The following is a 17,336-nucleotide window of genomic DNA, read 5'->3' on the forward strand; positions in this document are numbered from 1 at the left end:
AATTCTGACTACTAAAAATAGGCCTCCAGCTCAGGTGCACCTGGTCCAAGTGGAGGTTGCTCATTGGGCTAAGAGGAAAAGAAAAAAAAGAAAACAAACAGAAGTTTTTGTGGATGTGTTTCTACAAAGGCTTGACTGCCTCTGGATTCAGTGGCAGGACTTCTCAGGCTGCAACTGCCCCAAGCATATGCAGAAACAAGCTCCTTTCAGGGCTTGTCTCAAGACTGTGCCTTCCCCAAAGGAGGGGTGAAGCCCAACTCAGGTGGAATCCCTCCCTCAAGGAATTCAAACATCAGGGCTTGGTAATTTGAAGCCATTAAAACCAGCCTACAACCTCTCCTCTGTCTTTACCATGCCCCAGCAGGGAGAGTCTTCCAAAGTTAAAGGTGCCACATCATCTTATGCTGGTGGGACCCGCAGGCAGACAAGTGCACATACTGGGCAGGATAAGAAAAACAGAGCCCAGAGATTTCACAGGAAAGTGTTTTAAACTGCTGGGCCTCATCCTCAGGGATAGCTGACACAGTTGACTCCTTCTCCCTGATAGGAGGACAGTTTAGTCTGGGAAAACCTGGCTGGGGTCTATAATACATATGTAGACCCTCCTAAGGCTGGGGGGGGAAAGGCACCATACAAGTAGGGCAAGAACAGGAAAACAAGAACTGAAAAATTCTCCTCTGTTAAGCACAACCTAAGCTAGAGGTCCAGAAAAAGCTGAACTGAATGTCAAAGAAAAGATAGACAACAAATTATATTTCAAATGTAAAACAGTTAAAAGAGACAAAGAAGGATAATATAATAAAAGGAACAATTCAGCATGAAGACATAACAATCATAAATATTTATGCACCAAACCAGAATGCTCCAAAATACATGTGGCAAACACGGAAAAGAGAAATGGACTCATCTACCATAATAGTTGGAGATTTCAATTCCCCACTCTCATCAATGGACAGAACATCTAGACAGAGGATCAATAAAGAAATAGAGAATTTGAATATTACAGTAAATGAGCTAGACTTAACAGACATTTATAGGACATTACACCCCAGAACAGAAGGATATACCTTTTTCTCAAGTGCTCATGGAACATTCTCAAAGATAGACCATATGCTGGGTCAAAAAGCAAATCTCAATAAATTTAAAAATATTGAAATCACACAAAACACTTTCTCAGATCATAAAGAAATGAAGTTGGAAATCAATAATAGGCAGAGGACCAGAAAATTCACAAATATGTGGACGCTCAACAACACACTCTTAAACAACCAGTGGGTCAAGGAAGAAATTACAAGAGAAATCAGTAAATATCTCGAGGTGAATGAAAATGAAAATACAACATATCAAAACTTATGGGACACAGCAAAGGCAGTGCTAAGGGGGAAATTTATTGTCCTAAATGCCTATATCAAAAAAGAAGAGAGGGCAAAAATTCAGGAATTAACTGTCCACTTAGAAGAACTGGAGAAAGAACATCAAACTAACCCCAAAGCAAGCAAAAGGAAAGAAATGACAAAGATTGGAACAAAAATAAATGAAATTGAGAAAACCAATAAAAGCAAAAGCTGATTCTATGAGAAAATCAGTAAGATTGATGGACCCTTAGCAAGATTGACAAAAAGAAGAAGAGAGAGGATGCAAATAAATAAGATCAGAAATGGAAGAGGAGACATAACCACTGACCCCACAGAAATAAAGGAGGTAATAACAGAAAACTATGAACAACTTTATGCTAATAAATACAACAATGTAGATGAAATGGACAACTTCCTAAAAAGGCATGAACAACCACCTTTGACTCAATAAGAAATAGGCGACTTCAACAAAGCAATCACAAGAAGTTGAATCAGTCATTAAGAAGCATCCCAAAAAGGAAAGTCCAGGACCCATTGGCTTCACATGTGAATTCTACCAAACATTCCAGAAAGAATTAGTACCAATCCTGCTCAAACTCTACAAAAAAATTGAAAAGGAGGGAAAGCTACCTAATTCATTCTATGAAGCCAACATCACCCTCATACCAAAGCCAGACAAAGATATTACAAAAAAGAAAGCTACAGACCAATCTCTTTAATGAATATAGATGCAAAAATCCTCAACAAAATTCTAGCAAATCGAATCCAGCAACACATTAAAAGAATTGTACATTATGACTTCTAGTTTGCTAGCTGCTGGAATGCAACACACCAGAGACAGGTTGCCTTTTAATAAAAGGGGATTTATTTTGTTAGTTCTTCAGAGGAAAGGCAGTGAACTTTCCACTGAGGTTCTTTCTTATGTGGAAGACACAGGATGGTCTCTGTTGGTCTTCTCTCCAAGGCCCTGGGTTCCAACAACTTTCCCTGGGGTGACTTCTTTCTGCATCTACAAAGGCCTGGGCTGAGCTGCAAGTGCTGAGATGAGGAATGCCGAGCTGCTTGGGCTCTGCTACATTGTGGTCTCTCATTTAAGCACCAGTCAATTAAGTGAAATGTCATTCATTGCAGCAGGCATGCTTTCTAGCCTACTGCAGATGTAAATGAGCAACAGGTGAGGTTCATGTACCATTGGCTCATGTCCCCAGCAACAGAAGTAGGTGCCTTCACCTGGCCAAGTTGACAACTGAATCTAACTACCACAATGACCAAGAAGGATTCATCCCAGGTATGAAAGGATGGTTCAACATACAAAATCAATTAATATAATTCACCATATCAACAAATCAATGCAGAAAAATCACATGATCATCTTGATTGCTGCAGAGAAGGCATTTGACAAAATTCAACATCCTTTCCTGTTGAAAACACTTCAAAGGATAGGAATACAAGGGAACTTCCTTAAAATGATAAAGGGAATATATGAAAAACCCACAGCTAATATCATCCTCAATGGGGAAAAACTGAAAACTTTCCCCCAAGATCAGGACCAAGACAAGGATGTCCACTATCACCACTGTTATTCAACATTGGGTTGGAAGTTCTAGCCAGAGCAATTAGACAAGAAAAAGAAATACAGGGCTTCAAAATTGGAAAGGAAGAAGTAAAACTCTCACTGTTTGCAGATGATATGATACTATATGTCAAAAAGCCTAAGAAATCCACAGCAAAACTACTACAGCTAATAAACATTTACTGCAAAGTGGCAGGTTACAAGATCACCACTCAAAAATCCGTACTGTTTCTATACACTAGTAATGAACAATCTGAGGGGGACACCAAGAAATGGATTCTATTTACAATTGCAACCAAAAGAATAAAATGTTTAGGAATAAATTTAACTAAACAGACAAAAGACTTATGCAAAGAAAACTACAAGAAATTGTTAAAGGGAATCACAGAGGACCTAAATAGCTGGAAGGGCATACCATGTTTATGGATTGGAAGACTAAATATAGTTAAGATGCAATTCTACCTAAATTGATTTACAGATTCAATGCAATACCAATAAAAATCCAAACAACTTACTTTTCAGAAATAGAAAAAGCAATAAGCAGATTTATCTGGAAGTACAGGGTGCCCCAAATTGGTAAAAGTATCCTGAGAAAAAAAAGAAGCTGTAGGTCTCACACTGCCTGACTTTAAGGCATAATATGAAGCTACAGTGGTCAAAACAGCATGGTACTGGCATAAAGATAGATGTATTGAGCCATGGAATCAAATAGAGTGCTCAGATATCGACCCTCTCATCTATGGACATTTGAACTTTGATGAGGCAGTCAAGCCAACTCACCTAGGACAGAACAGTCTCTTCACTAAATGATGCCGAGAGAACTGGATATCCATATGAAAAAGAATGAAAGAGGACCCACATCTCACACCCTATACAAAAGCTAACTCAAAGTGGGTCTAAGATCTAAACATTAGTTCTATGATCATAAAACATTTAGAGGAAAATGTAAAGAAATATCTTGTAAATTTTATAACTAGAGGCCGTTTTATAGATCTTACACCCAAAGCAAGAGCACTGAAAAAAAAAATAAATAAATGGGAACTCCTGAAAATTAAACACTTTTGTGCATCAAAGAAGTTTATCAAGAAAGTAAAAAGACAGCCTACACAATGAGAGACAATATTTGGAAATGACATATCAGATAAAGGTCTAGTATCCAGAATTCATAAAGAGATTGTTCAACTCAACAACAAAAAGACAGCCAATCCAATTACAAAATGGGAAAAACACTTGAATAGACACTTCTCAGAAGAGGAAATACAAATGGCCAAAAGTCACATGAAGAGATGCTCAACTTCCCTGGCCATTAGAGAAATGCAAATCAAAACCATGAGATATCATCTCACACCCACCAGAATGGCCATTATCAACAAAACAGAAAATGACAAGTGCTGGAGAGGATGTGGAGAAAGAGGCACACTTATTCTCTGTTGGTGGGAATGTCAAATGGTACAACTACTGTGGAAGGCAGTTTGGTGGTTCATCAAAAAGCTGAATATAGAATTGCCATATGACCTGGCAATACCATTGCTAGGTATCTACTTAATGGACATAAGGACAAAGACACAAACGGACATTTGCACATCAATGTTTATAGCAGCATTATTTACAATTGCAAAGAGATGGAAACAGCCAAAATGTCCATCAACAGGCGAGCGGCTAAACAAACTGGTATATACACATAATGGAATATTATGTAGCTTTGAGACAGAATAAAGTTGTGAAGTATGTAACAATGTGGATGGACCTTAAGAACATTATGTTGAGTGAGACCAGCCAAAACAAAAGGACAAATACTGTATGGTCTCACTGATGTGAACTGACATTAGTGAATAAACTTGGAATACATCGTTGGTAATAGACACAATCAGGAGATAGAAATAGGGTAAGATATTAGGTAATTGGAGCTCAAGGGATAAAGATTGTGCAACAGGACTGAATATAAAAACTCAGAAATGGACAACACAATACTATCTAACTGTCATGCAATTATGTTAAAACACTCAATGAAGCTGAATGTGAGAATGATAGAGGGAGGAGGGCTGGGGGCATAAATGAAATAAAAAAAGAAAGATAGATGTTAAAGATTGAGATGGTATGATCTAGGAATGCCTAGAGTGTATAGTAATAGTGGCTAAGTACAAATTTTAAAAATGTTTTTTCATGAGGAAGAACAAAGGAATGTCATTACTGCAGGGTGCTGAAAATTGATGGTAATTAATTTTTCAAAATTTCGATTTATGTGTGACACTAAAGCAAAAAAATGTTTATTTGGTACAAAATTTATATTTTGACTAGTGCATTTCCTAATATAACTTATGTAGATAGTTTGATTGAACACCGTAAGTACTTGGAATCTCAGGTAAGACATGATATTTGTTGGTTTGTCCAGAGTGATGCCCCGATGAATCCCAGAGTGATTCGATCAGTGAGTGGAAAAGTATTTGCAAAGCCCCCTTCAAGGAATGGTGAGAATGTGGAGACATTCAACTTCCCAAGTTGAATTCTTGATATTCTCGCATGCAATGTGAACAACCAAAGCTATAGGCTGAGCCCCCAGTCTTGGGGTTTGTTCATATGAAACCTAACCCTACAAAGGATAGGTCAAGTCTACTTAAAATTTAGGCCTAAGAGTCACCCCCAAGAGAATCTCTTTTCTTGCTCAGATGTGGCCTCTCTCTCCAGCCAACACAACAAGCAATCTCACCACCCTCTCCCTGCCTATGTGGGACATGACTCCCAGGGGTGTGGACCTTCCTGGTAATGTAGGACAGAAATCTTAGAATAAGCTGAGACTCATCATCAAGGGATTGAGAAAAACCCTAGAATGAGCTGAAACTGAGCATCAAGGGATTGAGAAAACCTTCTCAACCAAAAGGGGGAAGAGTGAAATGAGACAAAGTGTCAATGGCTGAGAGATTCCAAACAGAGTGAGAGGTTATCCTGGAGGTTATTCTTATGCATTAAGTAAATATCACCTTGCTATTCAAGATGTAATGGAGAGGCTGAGGAAACTGCCTGAAAATATAGAGCTGTGTTTCAGTTTGAATAATGATAGACCTTTCACAGTGTGACTGTGTGATTGTGAAAACCTTGTGCCTGATGCTCCTTTTATCTATCTTGTTAACAAATGAGTAGAACATATGGAATAAAAATAAATAATAGGGGGAACAAATGTTAAAATACATTTAGTTTGAAATGCTGGTGATCAATGAAAGCAAGGTGTAAGGGGTATGGTAGGTATAATCTTTTTTTTCTGTTTTCATTTTATTTCTTTTTTATTTCTTTTTCTGAATTGATGCAAATTTTCTAAGAAATGATGAATATGCAACTAAGTGATGATATTGTGAATTACTGATTATATATGTTAATGTTTTATTTTATTTGTTAAATTTTTTAATTAATAAATAGATTTAAAATACTGGGAAAAAAGGAAAGTGGAGGAATTCAGAGACAAAAGAATTGAGCATTTTGAGAACAGCAAGTGGGTTTTATTTCTCATTCTTCAGAATGCACTCTCACACTCAAGAAACCCACATTTAATGTAGAAGGATTGTATGTGGGGTAGACTGAATCTTCACTTCATGTCACAGATGTGATATTTTTTTGTTACCTGCTGAGCACAGTCACCAGGTAAGAATTCACAGAGCTTTTTCTTTCTCTAGTTTGACCATCCAAGTTTCCCTCCCCTTCCTCAAGTCTTAATAGCCAACCTGCATTTCCCTTTGCTTTTCCAAGGCCCCTCTTTAGAGTCTACTATTATCTCTTTTCACTGAAAAGATACCTTTGCCTTACTGTTCTTAATTCTCAAGCCTCCAATCCCCAACTGTCTTGTGACACCATGCACGTATACTTGGACAGACAGAAAGTTAACTAGACACCAGTGATGAATCAACACTGGCCTCTAAGAAATGATGTGTGGCATAGATGGGTAGTTTTGGGGTGCACTCTTTTTCACTTCAAGTTTCCAGATCATTTTTTTTGTCATATTCATGAGTAAAAGAAAGTTCTATTTCATGATTTTACTCAGATTGATCTTAAGCACCTAATATCCCTTTTCTAGGAAATAACAATAAGCTATAAAATAACCCTAAACTGAGGAGGCAAAAGGCATAACTATTGTCACTGGAAGACATGAAAAAGGATCAACTACAGAAATTTCCCTGAGCTGCTTATTCACATGACAGATGTGCTATTGATACAAAACTCAGAGTCAATTCAGACCACCCTTTAGTATTTACAGAGAATGGACACAGGAAAGTTAAAGAGAATATCTACTTGATTGGATCCTTTCTCATACCGATAGCTCACAGATCACATAAGGGAAGAAAATAGGCTGTTAAATATTATTTAACCAGCTACACTCATTTTTAATGGTTAATAAAAATCATCAGCATAAGTATAAGGTGTACAGTAAAACATGGTAAAATTATTCACTAAGCACAAAAAATATTTTAAATATATATTAAAGACTTTAAAATATTGAGAAATCTGAATCTGATACAGTACGTTTAAGATGGGAGGTAATTTCAAAATTAAGAAAAGAGAATCTAATAACTTAAGGTTCCTCTGTTCCATTGTCCCCAATGATACTCTTAGTCAATGCCATTTCCTCAATTTTCCCCCCCTTTATATCTCCATTGATCTATTTTTGTCTACTTCTACTCTCCCTCTGTTTCACTCTAGCTCTATTGTCTCTTTCCAAGTCTACCACACATGCCCAACCTCTATTTTCCTTCTCATTTTCTCCCTGTATCTGCCTTACTTCCTCAGTTTACCCATTTTGGCTCTCTTTTCATCTCACTATTCCCTTACAGGAACCCAACCTGCATTCAAATTGGTGGAATAAAAATGCATCCTACCCTGGAAGGGCGCTTTCCACTGGAACATCCAAAATAAAATCAAACCATACCTTGGAATTGTTAGGTCTCAAAAGGGAGTCCTCACCAACTGTACAAAAAATTAATCAGAAACCACCAGGATTTTAAGGAAAGAAAATGTTTGTTCTGTGAAGGATATCCTTGCAGAGACAGGAGGATAAATACCTCCTAATAGATGTCATTCAGCTGGTAAGGTGAGAAATATTTATTGGATTAAACAAAAGGGACGTGTGCTTATGTATAAATCCATTGGCATATAAGAGGACACATTTAGGATAGTGTGTTGACTATTGCTTTGCATTTGTTAATGCAGTCAGAATGAAATACACCAGAAATGGGTTCACATTTACAATGAAGATTGATTACCTTACAATGTATAGTTCTTTGAAAGTGAAAATGTCGAAAAAAAATGGTATCAACAGAAGGATGAACAGAAAGCACTTCACTGGCATCTGTTGGTTCTTCACTACTGGTTTTGTCACTTTCTGATTCTGGTTCCAGTGGTTCCTCTCTGAGTTTCTGTGGATCTTATCTTATCTTCTCCAGTACTTTTATCCAGGCTCTATGGGCATTTTCCATGTGTTTTCATTTGTTAATGTTACTGGAAATGCAATATACCAAAAATGGATTGGCATTTATAAATGGAATTTATTAAGTTACAAATTTACAATTGTTAGACCATAAAAATATCAAAAGTAAGGCATCTAGGGAAAGATGCCTTGACTCAAGATAAGCCAATGGGTCCAGAACACCTCTATTAGCAGAAAAGGTTGTCCCTTGGCTTTTAGTTTCAAACAGCTTCCCTGGGTTGTTTTCTTTCTTGGTATCTCCAAAGACCTCTGTTTGAGTTGACTCTGAAGATTTTTCCAATATGGTTCTTTCTTAAAAGACTCCAGTAAACAATCAATTTTGAATGGGTGGTGACATAACTCCATGAAACCACTTAATCAAAAAGATCCCACTCTGCAATATTGGATTATGATGAAAGAACATGGTTTTCCTAGGGTGCACAACAGTTTGAAAGAAGCCCACCATGTGCTCTTTATCCACTTATAAAGGGCTTCAGTAAGTGAATAAGATCCAATTTGAATGGGTGGGTCACATCCCAATTGAAATAACCAAAGCAAAACTCCCACACACAATGATCTACAACCCCACAAGAGGTTTTAAAAGAACATGGCCTTTTCTAGGGTATGTAACAGATCCACACATCCATAGCTATTATCATTGGTTGTGTCTACATTTAAATTAGAGATTGCAAGTAGAATGGTATCATTGACTGATGGATTCTGGTACCTGTTACCTGTTTTCTTAAGGAGTAGGCTTGTGATGTTGGAGTTTGCAACAGTTGGACCTCTGGCTTTCTTTCAGGTCTGGTATTACTCTCTCCTGTTGCCTCTGTTCATCTTGATTTTGCTAAAATGTATTATATTTCTATGGTTTATTTTAAGTCTTGGTTATTTTAAGTCTTGGTTAAAGCTAATGAAGTCTAGTCTGCCTAGAGTCTCTGAAACAACAATGTGTCTATGCAGTGTATAGGTGGGAGTACCAGAGAAAAGAGAAATGTAAATTTTGCAACTTAGTGAAGGAGCTGTTTGGGCAGTTATGTGCTGGTAGGTGAATAAACATCTGATTGGGTCTGTTACAGCATTGTCACAGGGATAGGATTTGGGACAGAAGTATATGGAGTACCTTAGGGTAGGGGTCAGTCACCTTTTCCACACTGGAGGTCAAGAGACATACCCAGGTGATGACTGCCTTGGGAACAGGAAGACTCATCCAAAGGTCATGCAGATGGAACTCCCAGGGGAGTGGGATTTACAGAATCCCAGGCCAAAAAGGAAGACATGGTGTTTCATTGTTGCATTCAAAGAGGGAAAAGGGGTATGAATACATCTCTTTCTTGAGGATTTATCCAGGTGCAGAAAGCTGAGTTGCAGTGGTGTTGGTGATAGTGAAGTGAAGTAGGAAAATGACATAGCAGATGGTGTCTAAGTGCACCAAAAGCAGAAGGCTTGGGATGATCTCTGTCCTTGGGGTGATATTAACTAGGAATGAACATAGGAAGTAGCAGAACCACCAGGCTTCATAATCTCTCATGGTCCTAGACTCACTACATAAGCAGGACCACTGGGTGCAGCAACTTTAATGTCCAGAGCAGACCATAATTCCTAACAGTTTAAGACCTGAGGTGACAAAGTGCAGATTTCCACTATAAAGATGGAAAATCAGTAAAATGAGTGTGACAGTCTATGTGACATCTGCTTCTATATCTGCAGGAACCCTCACAGACACAGAGACACAGGGACAGATATTGTGATCAGTATAAGGGTGGAGTTTGAGTAGGAGGTTGTGTCACTGTACTTTAGGGACCTAGGCCTTGCCTGTATCATGTACACAGTGAGGACTCATCCCTTTCTATACTTTTCCCAATGAAATTTAAGTCTCTGCATTTGTATCCATTTGAATCTTTTCATTGTCCAGTGGACCAAGGCTATTTCCTTTCTATTTTATATCAAATATATCCAACTATTTATGGTAAAAACATAGTTCTGTGAGCCCCTTATATTGGAAGCTGAAATGTATTTCTACTAACATACTGAAAACTATTTAAGTCAGAGCTTTCATTTGGGGGACAAGTGGGGAAGTAGTTACTACTCGTGAGTCACGACACAGAATTCGGTGTAATGGGACTTGGGTGAGGGTTGACATAGGGAAAGATTAAGGAGGTGGACACGGAATGTCTGAGGCTCCCACAGTTAGAATGTTTTTTGCTTAAGCAACTGGATTCATCTGCATAAGTGAAGAAAATTAAAGGTGAAATTTAAAATTCTACATGTGAGGAAACAAAATTTCAAACTCATACCATCACAAAATAATTCCATTTCTGCCCTTTATTCACTTGGCAGGTAGAGAAACACTCCAAGGATTTCAGAACCAGGACCTGGGATGTGGTAGTGGAAGGCTGGCTGAGGCATTGCTTCAAAATAACAAATTTTTTTTTATAAATGCACAAATTCCATTTCCCTCTTAAAAATTAATTTATTATTCAACTCCACATTACTTTGATGAATTACATAATTTTTATACACTTTTGAGATACCATTCTTTAATTTGCTTAAGTTAGTAATTTCTAAATATTTATTTAATTCCAAGTTTAGGTGATATCATACTAATTTACAGTAAGCCTTATACCAGTATATTAGTCAGTGTTCTCTAGAGAAAGAGAACAAAGCAAAGATAGCTGTAAACATGAGATGAAAGGGTCCAAAATCCATAGGGCAGGCTTTGAATCTGGAAATTTGAATGAAGTGTCTCAATGAATCCCACAGGAGAGGCTCAGTGGTTGAGGAAGCATGAAAAAAAATTCTCTGTTCTTCACATGATTGCATTATCTCATTGGTGGGAGATATGCCTTAGCTGATCACAGATACAAGGAGCCACAGCTGCAATTAAATGACTGAAGATTTTAAACACCAACCTTCCAGTTTATTAAGAACCCATGAAATATCCTTGCAGTGACAGTCAGACAAGTACTTAACAAATGAAATATCTGAACATCATCATTTGGCTGAATTGGCACCAGAACATAATGATCACACTCAACAGAGACACTGACCCAGAGGAAAACTGTAACTTGAATGCAGAGGCTTAGATTGGATTCGTCAAAAGACAAGAAATACTAGGAACCACGTGAAGGAGAGAGAGACAAGGATGCTCTCTTACAGGCTTCAGGGAAGCATGGTCCTGCCAACAATATGATGTCAGTCTTCTGGCCCCCAATACAGTGAGATATCAAGTTTGACTTGTTCTAAGTTACTCTGCTAGTGGTACCTTGTTATGGCAATCTTGGGAAAGAGCAGATGATTGTCACATGACCTGAGGACCCTCCCATCTAACTGGTCTCACTGGCTGATAGTAGAAATTTTCTGGGGTCAGAAATTCATTTAGAACTCTGTGTAAATCAAACCAGGGAATATTTATGAAAGAGACAGTTTATAGGGATAAGCTTGGAGATTCTAATTCAAAAATCATGTCAGGTTGTCAGACAGAAGTCTGGTAATATTATGGCCCATGTACTTATTAAACCATAAGCTCCTGTTATTGCAGTTTCTAAAATTTGAGAACAGCTTAATCGGGTCATTCTGTATTCATGTCTCTCATGAGGAGGTATTTAACACTGCTGACCAGGTCTGTAGTCATCTATAGGCTTGACTTCAGATCTTCAGTTTTCTTCTCCAGAAAAATTTCATGAAAAACAATGAAAGTTTAAGATTCCTTGAAATACAACTGTGCGTATCTGGAAATCATTCCATTATCAGCTTAAAAAATAGTCTGTTCATGAACAAAAAGATATAAGTGTAAGAAAATGAAGATGTTCATTAAATGGATTATAAAAGGGACATTTTACATAGTGGACCTGGTTGTTCATTAAAATTTTTCATTTATTACTGTATTTATTTTTAATCGAAGTGAAGAAGGAGTGTTAACTCTAATTTAATTTATTGATGAGAAAAGTATGTAAGGCTTATAAAATATTTACATGACCAATATTATTTTTTTTCACTTAATTGTTAACACTTTGGATGATGTTAGATTTGCTTGTTGGCATATCCCATATTCCAGAAATAAACCTTTTTCATTCAGATAGAATATTTTAATTGCTAATGGAATATTTTAATTACTAATAGAATATATACATTCATATCTCATACTGGTTTATTTTTAAATTTTTGATATCAGAATATATTACATTTATATTACATTTATAAATATATTTCATATATTTTATCTTCTTTTGGGTTTGTAAAGTACATGTGGAACAAGAAAGATGGCCAAAATATTATAAATACAGCAGAAAATTATTTTATAACAATCAAAAGGGATCATTGATGTTTCAAAGCACTGAATTGTTATTTATGGTTTCTTGATTTAAACTAGTTTTCATTCTGTCTTGGTATTCCATATTTTTGTAAATACACATTTTTTCCTTCATTTCCTAATTTATGAGAACAAGTTAAGTTATATTAGTCTCTAGGCATTTTTTGAATCCAAAGTCAAGCAATAATTTTAAGTATTATGTATTCTTATCATAACATGTGTCTGCAGAGTTTGGGATTTCCCAACATCACCTTCACTTCTTTCATACTTTCCCAACATCACCAATTGCAAGTTGAGATATTCCTAAGACCACCCTCAAGCTCAATAATTTGCTAGAAGGACAAATACTACCTCTGAAAGCTATTATATTATATTCAGGGCTTTGTTTTGTAACAGAAAAAGGATACAAATTAAAATTATCTAATACTAGAGGCATATGGGTCAGAGTGTAGGACAGTTCAAGTATGAATTTCCTAATTGTCCTATACCAGTTGAGACAAGGACAGGGCTAAACTTCTCTCAGTTAATGTGTGCAGCAATATGCACAAGACAAGGACAACTAGGGAAGCCCATACTTGTCTTGGTGTCCAGGGATTTGTTCTTGTTCATTTTGGTATGTTGTCCTACTCCATGGTTGATTTTAGTGTCCAGCCTCTCTGAAGATTTATCTAATGCAGAGTGGGTAAATGTCCACACCATAAATCACATTATTAGTATAGAGCCAATTACACCAAGTCTCTCTTTTCTGGCAGAGTATTAGGGCTTAGAAATTACCTCCCAAGAACTAAGGACAAAGGCCAGTCCATTTTTTTGGAGAAGGCTGTTCCTTAACTGCACAAGGTTCATTTTCAATTTTATCAACATTTTCATGGCTCTGTTTAGTCAACACTTTTATTTTAATAATTTTTATGATATTTTGTGTATTTTTGTTCTAAATTTGTTATTTACATTACTACTTTATTTTATACTAGCCTATATTTACATTTTCTAAATCCCAAGATTGGATACATAGTACATAGTAGCTGTCCATACAATATAAAGCAGTTGATCCAGACAGCTTCTATTCTCCTATAAGGATCTGCAGGAATCTTATTTCCCCTAAATACTCTACACTTAAATTAAACACCTTATATAGTGTTCACATAGATCATTTTCATTATTTTTTCTAACTATTCTAATTATTCATTGGAAATACTAACCAGCTTTTAAAATGTTTTCAGTGTTTTAATAGTACTAAGTTTATAAAAGTAAGCATGATCTGTCTTATTGTGAAATTTATATTTTTCAAAATTTTCTTTGTACTTCTATTTTATCTTTCCTCATGTGCTAAAAAATGTAACATAGCAGTTTCAATATATTCTATTAGGTCAAGTTTATTCACTTTATTGTTTAAATTGTAGATTCCACAATAAATTTCATGTACTGTATTTGATAATAATTGAGAAAATCTTCTCAATGTTTTAAAATATGAGATATTGTCCATTTTTTGTCTGGAATTGGTAAATTTTCAACCATACATATCTCAAGGGAGCACTTACCTTCCATAAACAAAACAATCCCATAACCAATCTAAAATGTTTCTTTCTCTGCTGGGATGAAATAGCAATAACATCATTGTTATTGATGAACAAACCCATAATAGACTCATTTTCCTCAAATTGGGAATGTGGAGTCCACACTAAATACAGTCTTCTTATAACATGACAATTGTCATCAAGGCATGGTAAGTAATATTTAACCATCCAAAAATATGAGTATCCAGTTATTTTTTTCTTTCCTTTTTTAATTCTAATATACATCTTCTATTAAATTCTCTCTAAAACCTTCTGAACGGCTTTCTGAGTACACTCTGTCCCAGTCAGTTAGCTAACTGTTAGCCCATTTTTACATGGAAATATATTAAATATGCTGCCCATAATCCCCAAACAATTATATATTTTATCTGACCATCTTTCATCTCAAGATTGGGATAAAAACAATTAAAAACCTTCTTTAATGTCCTGAAGTATATGATATTTTATCTCCAGCTGTTCCATTCAGGACCCTTTACTGCAGAGCAATTATTTTTCCTTTTCATAGGCTTAGTTGACTATTTTCCTAGATTTTCCATTTCTTTAAGCTCTTCTCAAATTTTTCTGCCAAGTTAAAATCTTCAAAGTTTTAATTATTGGGTTTAAAGTCATATAGGTTTTATTACTTCCAAAATATGACACAGCCTTAGTTTAATGAATTATTAGGTTCTAACCTCCTTCATTATAATTTAATAATGGAGAAAATAAAAGAATTCTGCACTAGTGTCTCGGCTGACATCAAAATTATGAATCATATGAAGGCTGTTTTCCACAGTCTCTTTATTATGTGACTGTTTTTGTGCTTAGATAAGAGAAGCAAATTAATTAATAAACTCCTCTATATTGTGCAAAAGAAAAAGTGAAGTATAAAACTGTATGAAAAAACTTAGGAAATTGGGTAATCCTTCTGTGGTAGGCAGAGCAGTGTTTGGGTAACCTGGAGTCACGGCTCCAGAGAAGAAATGGACTGACTGTTGGGAAACATGAAACAATAAGGGCATGGATGTCCAGCAGGAATAAACTGGGATTAGCAAAAAGAGCCCAGTAAAATGAAAAGAAGCAGGACAGCATGTAACAACATACAAATGTGCTCACCAGGTAAATGATGCTTTGGGCAACTCCCTTCTCAGGGGAGGATCTGGGAGACAAATTTTTACTTCGAATGTGTTGGACCTGCTTCTTGTGCCCATACAGGGTGAGAACCATAGATCCACTGGCCCAGATCATGAGAACTAAACACACAATATCAGGACAGATTAAAAGTGCTGTAAACAGTGTCTCTGAGCCTTTGTAATCATTTATACCAAAACAGTACCCCAAATTCATTTTCATGGTGACATTTATGCTATTCCACTTGCCAGACACATAAAGAGGAAAATTGATATTTACCAGTATGTACAAGATCCAACATAGGTTAAGGGAGGCAGTGATACACTTGTGAGATAGCACTTTAAGGTATGCCAACCTGGAATTCCTGTGACTAATTTTTATGGCCTGGAAAATGCTCAAGAGGCAGGCAGTACTAATGGACATATTTCTGGACACTTTGTGAATGTAGAAAACAAGTTTGCATCCAAAATCATTGAGGAAATTTTTCAAACCAAAAGCTGCCATTGTCTGGGGGATTCCTTTAGAGGCAATGACCAGGAAGTTTGCTATAGTAAGGTATGTGAGAATCAAGTCTGTGGACTTTAACCTGTATCCAGTGGAGTAAAAGAAGATATAATGGCAAAGAAGAGAGAAATTCCCCCAAATTCCAAATGTTGTTTGTAATAAGAGCATCACTGCTATTGCCAAATCACTAGCAGCCATTCTGTTAATTCTCAGTGAGTAGAAGCATCATTCTCGAAATGACACATTCAAAGTCTAAGCATCCTACAGAGAAACATGAGACAGATGTCTTTTATCCTGGCAACTGAAAACAAATATTCTCCAGTTAATGTTAAATCTTACTAAAACATTGTTTCCTTTCCTTTAGGGATTTACTACCTTTGACTACTTTCTTGTAATGGAAAATGTAAACACACACAAACACACTCAGACACAGAGTGCTATTAATGCCTTATTTATAATAAGTAAAACCACATTCTAAAGTAAATGCTGAGTTGTTATCATCGTACTGGAGAGAAGAATTTAGGCAGAGAGAAACTATATCAAGTTTCTAAATTAACTTTCAAGTAAAGAACAATGTCAGTTGTTGACAATGTTAAACATTATGCTGTCAAACCTCAGACAATTCTACATTTCAAATAATCCACAAAAGTACATGTTTGGTATATCCTGTAGTGTCCTAAAATATTGGCTGTGCTTTCTTTTAACATTTTTGTTATAGTAATTTTCCACTTATTCCTAATTGTTTATTTTTAAGCAAATGCCGACAAATTTTCAGAGATCCAAATATTATACTGATTTCAGTATAATACCTCAGAATAATCATCAAACAACAAATGGACAATTTGAATGCAAAAATTGTACAACATTTTACCATCTCAATCAGAAAGTACTGTGCAATTGGAAGGATTATATTTAAAACAATGGACATGAAAGTGGACACAGGTAAAATATTGCAGAGGAGATACTTTATGGCCATTACTTTTACAAGGCATCATTACTTCTTTAGTAATGCATAAGCTTCATATGAAATTCTATTATATAATATCAGAAGTGGTAAAGATAGCAAAACATGTGTCTATTGCACAAAAGTGAATATGACAGTATGGAAATGTATGTACTGAATAAATTTAAATAGTAACAAGATAAGGAATGAAACTATGAATGACATAAAGCATATTTTGCAAGCACAGGAAAAAAAACACAAATTAACTTAAAGTTGCTGAAGTCCCTGATTTGTTTTTCTAATGCTGATAAGCTTAGTTCATGAAATGAGCATTTCCTGAAATGCTCCATTTCTGACTGGAACGGCAAAGAGTGATCAATCTTACCACAATTAAAAGAACCAGATGTCTTCCATCTATATACAATTACCACCTCCATTATAAATGACTCAGCTGGAGTAAGAAAAAATTTTTGATATCTTCTATTTCTGCACAAAATCAGCTAATTTAATTACTTCCAG

The 17,336-nt window shown here is 36.0% G+C and overlaps 1 protein-coding gene across 1 annotated transcript; it reads right to left on the bottom strand.

The window, feature by feature from the left end:
• Positions 1-11: 11 nt before the first annotated feature.
• LOC143650986 (vomeronasal type-1 receptor 4-like) lies at positions 12-16,072 on the bottom strand. The gene is made up of 3 exons (XM_077122215.1): positions 15,694-16,072; positions 15,356-15,492; positions 12-68 (listed from the first exon to the last, which is right to left on the bottom strand). Exons 1-3 carry the CDS (start codon positions 16,070-16,072, stop codon positions 12-14), a joined length of 573 nt encoding a protein of 190 aa, XP_076978330.1.
• Positions 16,073-17,336: the final 1,264 nt, after the last annotated feature.

The sequence above is a fragment of the Tamandua tetradactyla genome, chromosome 11 (genome assembly GCF_023851605.1).
Source record: "Tamandua tetradactyla isolate mTamTet1 chromosome 11, mTamTet1.pri, whole genome shotgun sequence".
NCBI classification, from domain to species: Eukaryota; Metazoa; Chordata; class Mammalia; order Pilosa; family Myrmecophagidae; genus Tamandua; species Tamandua tetradactyla.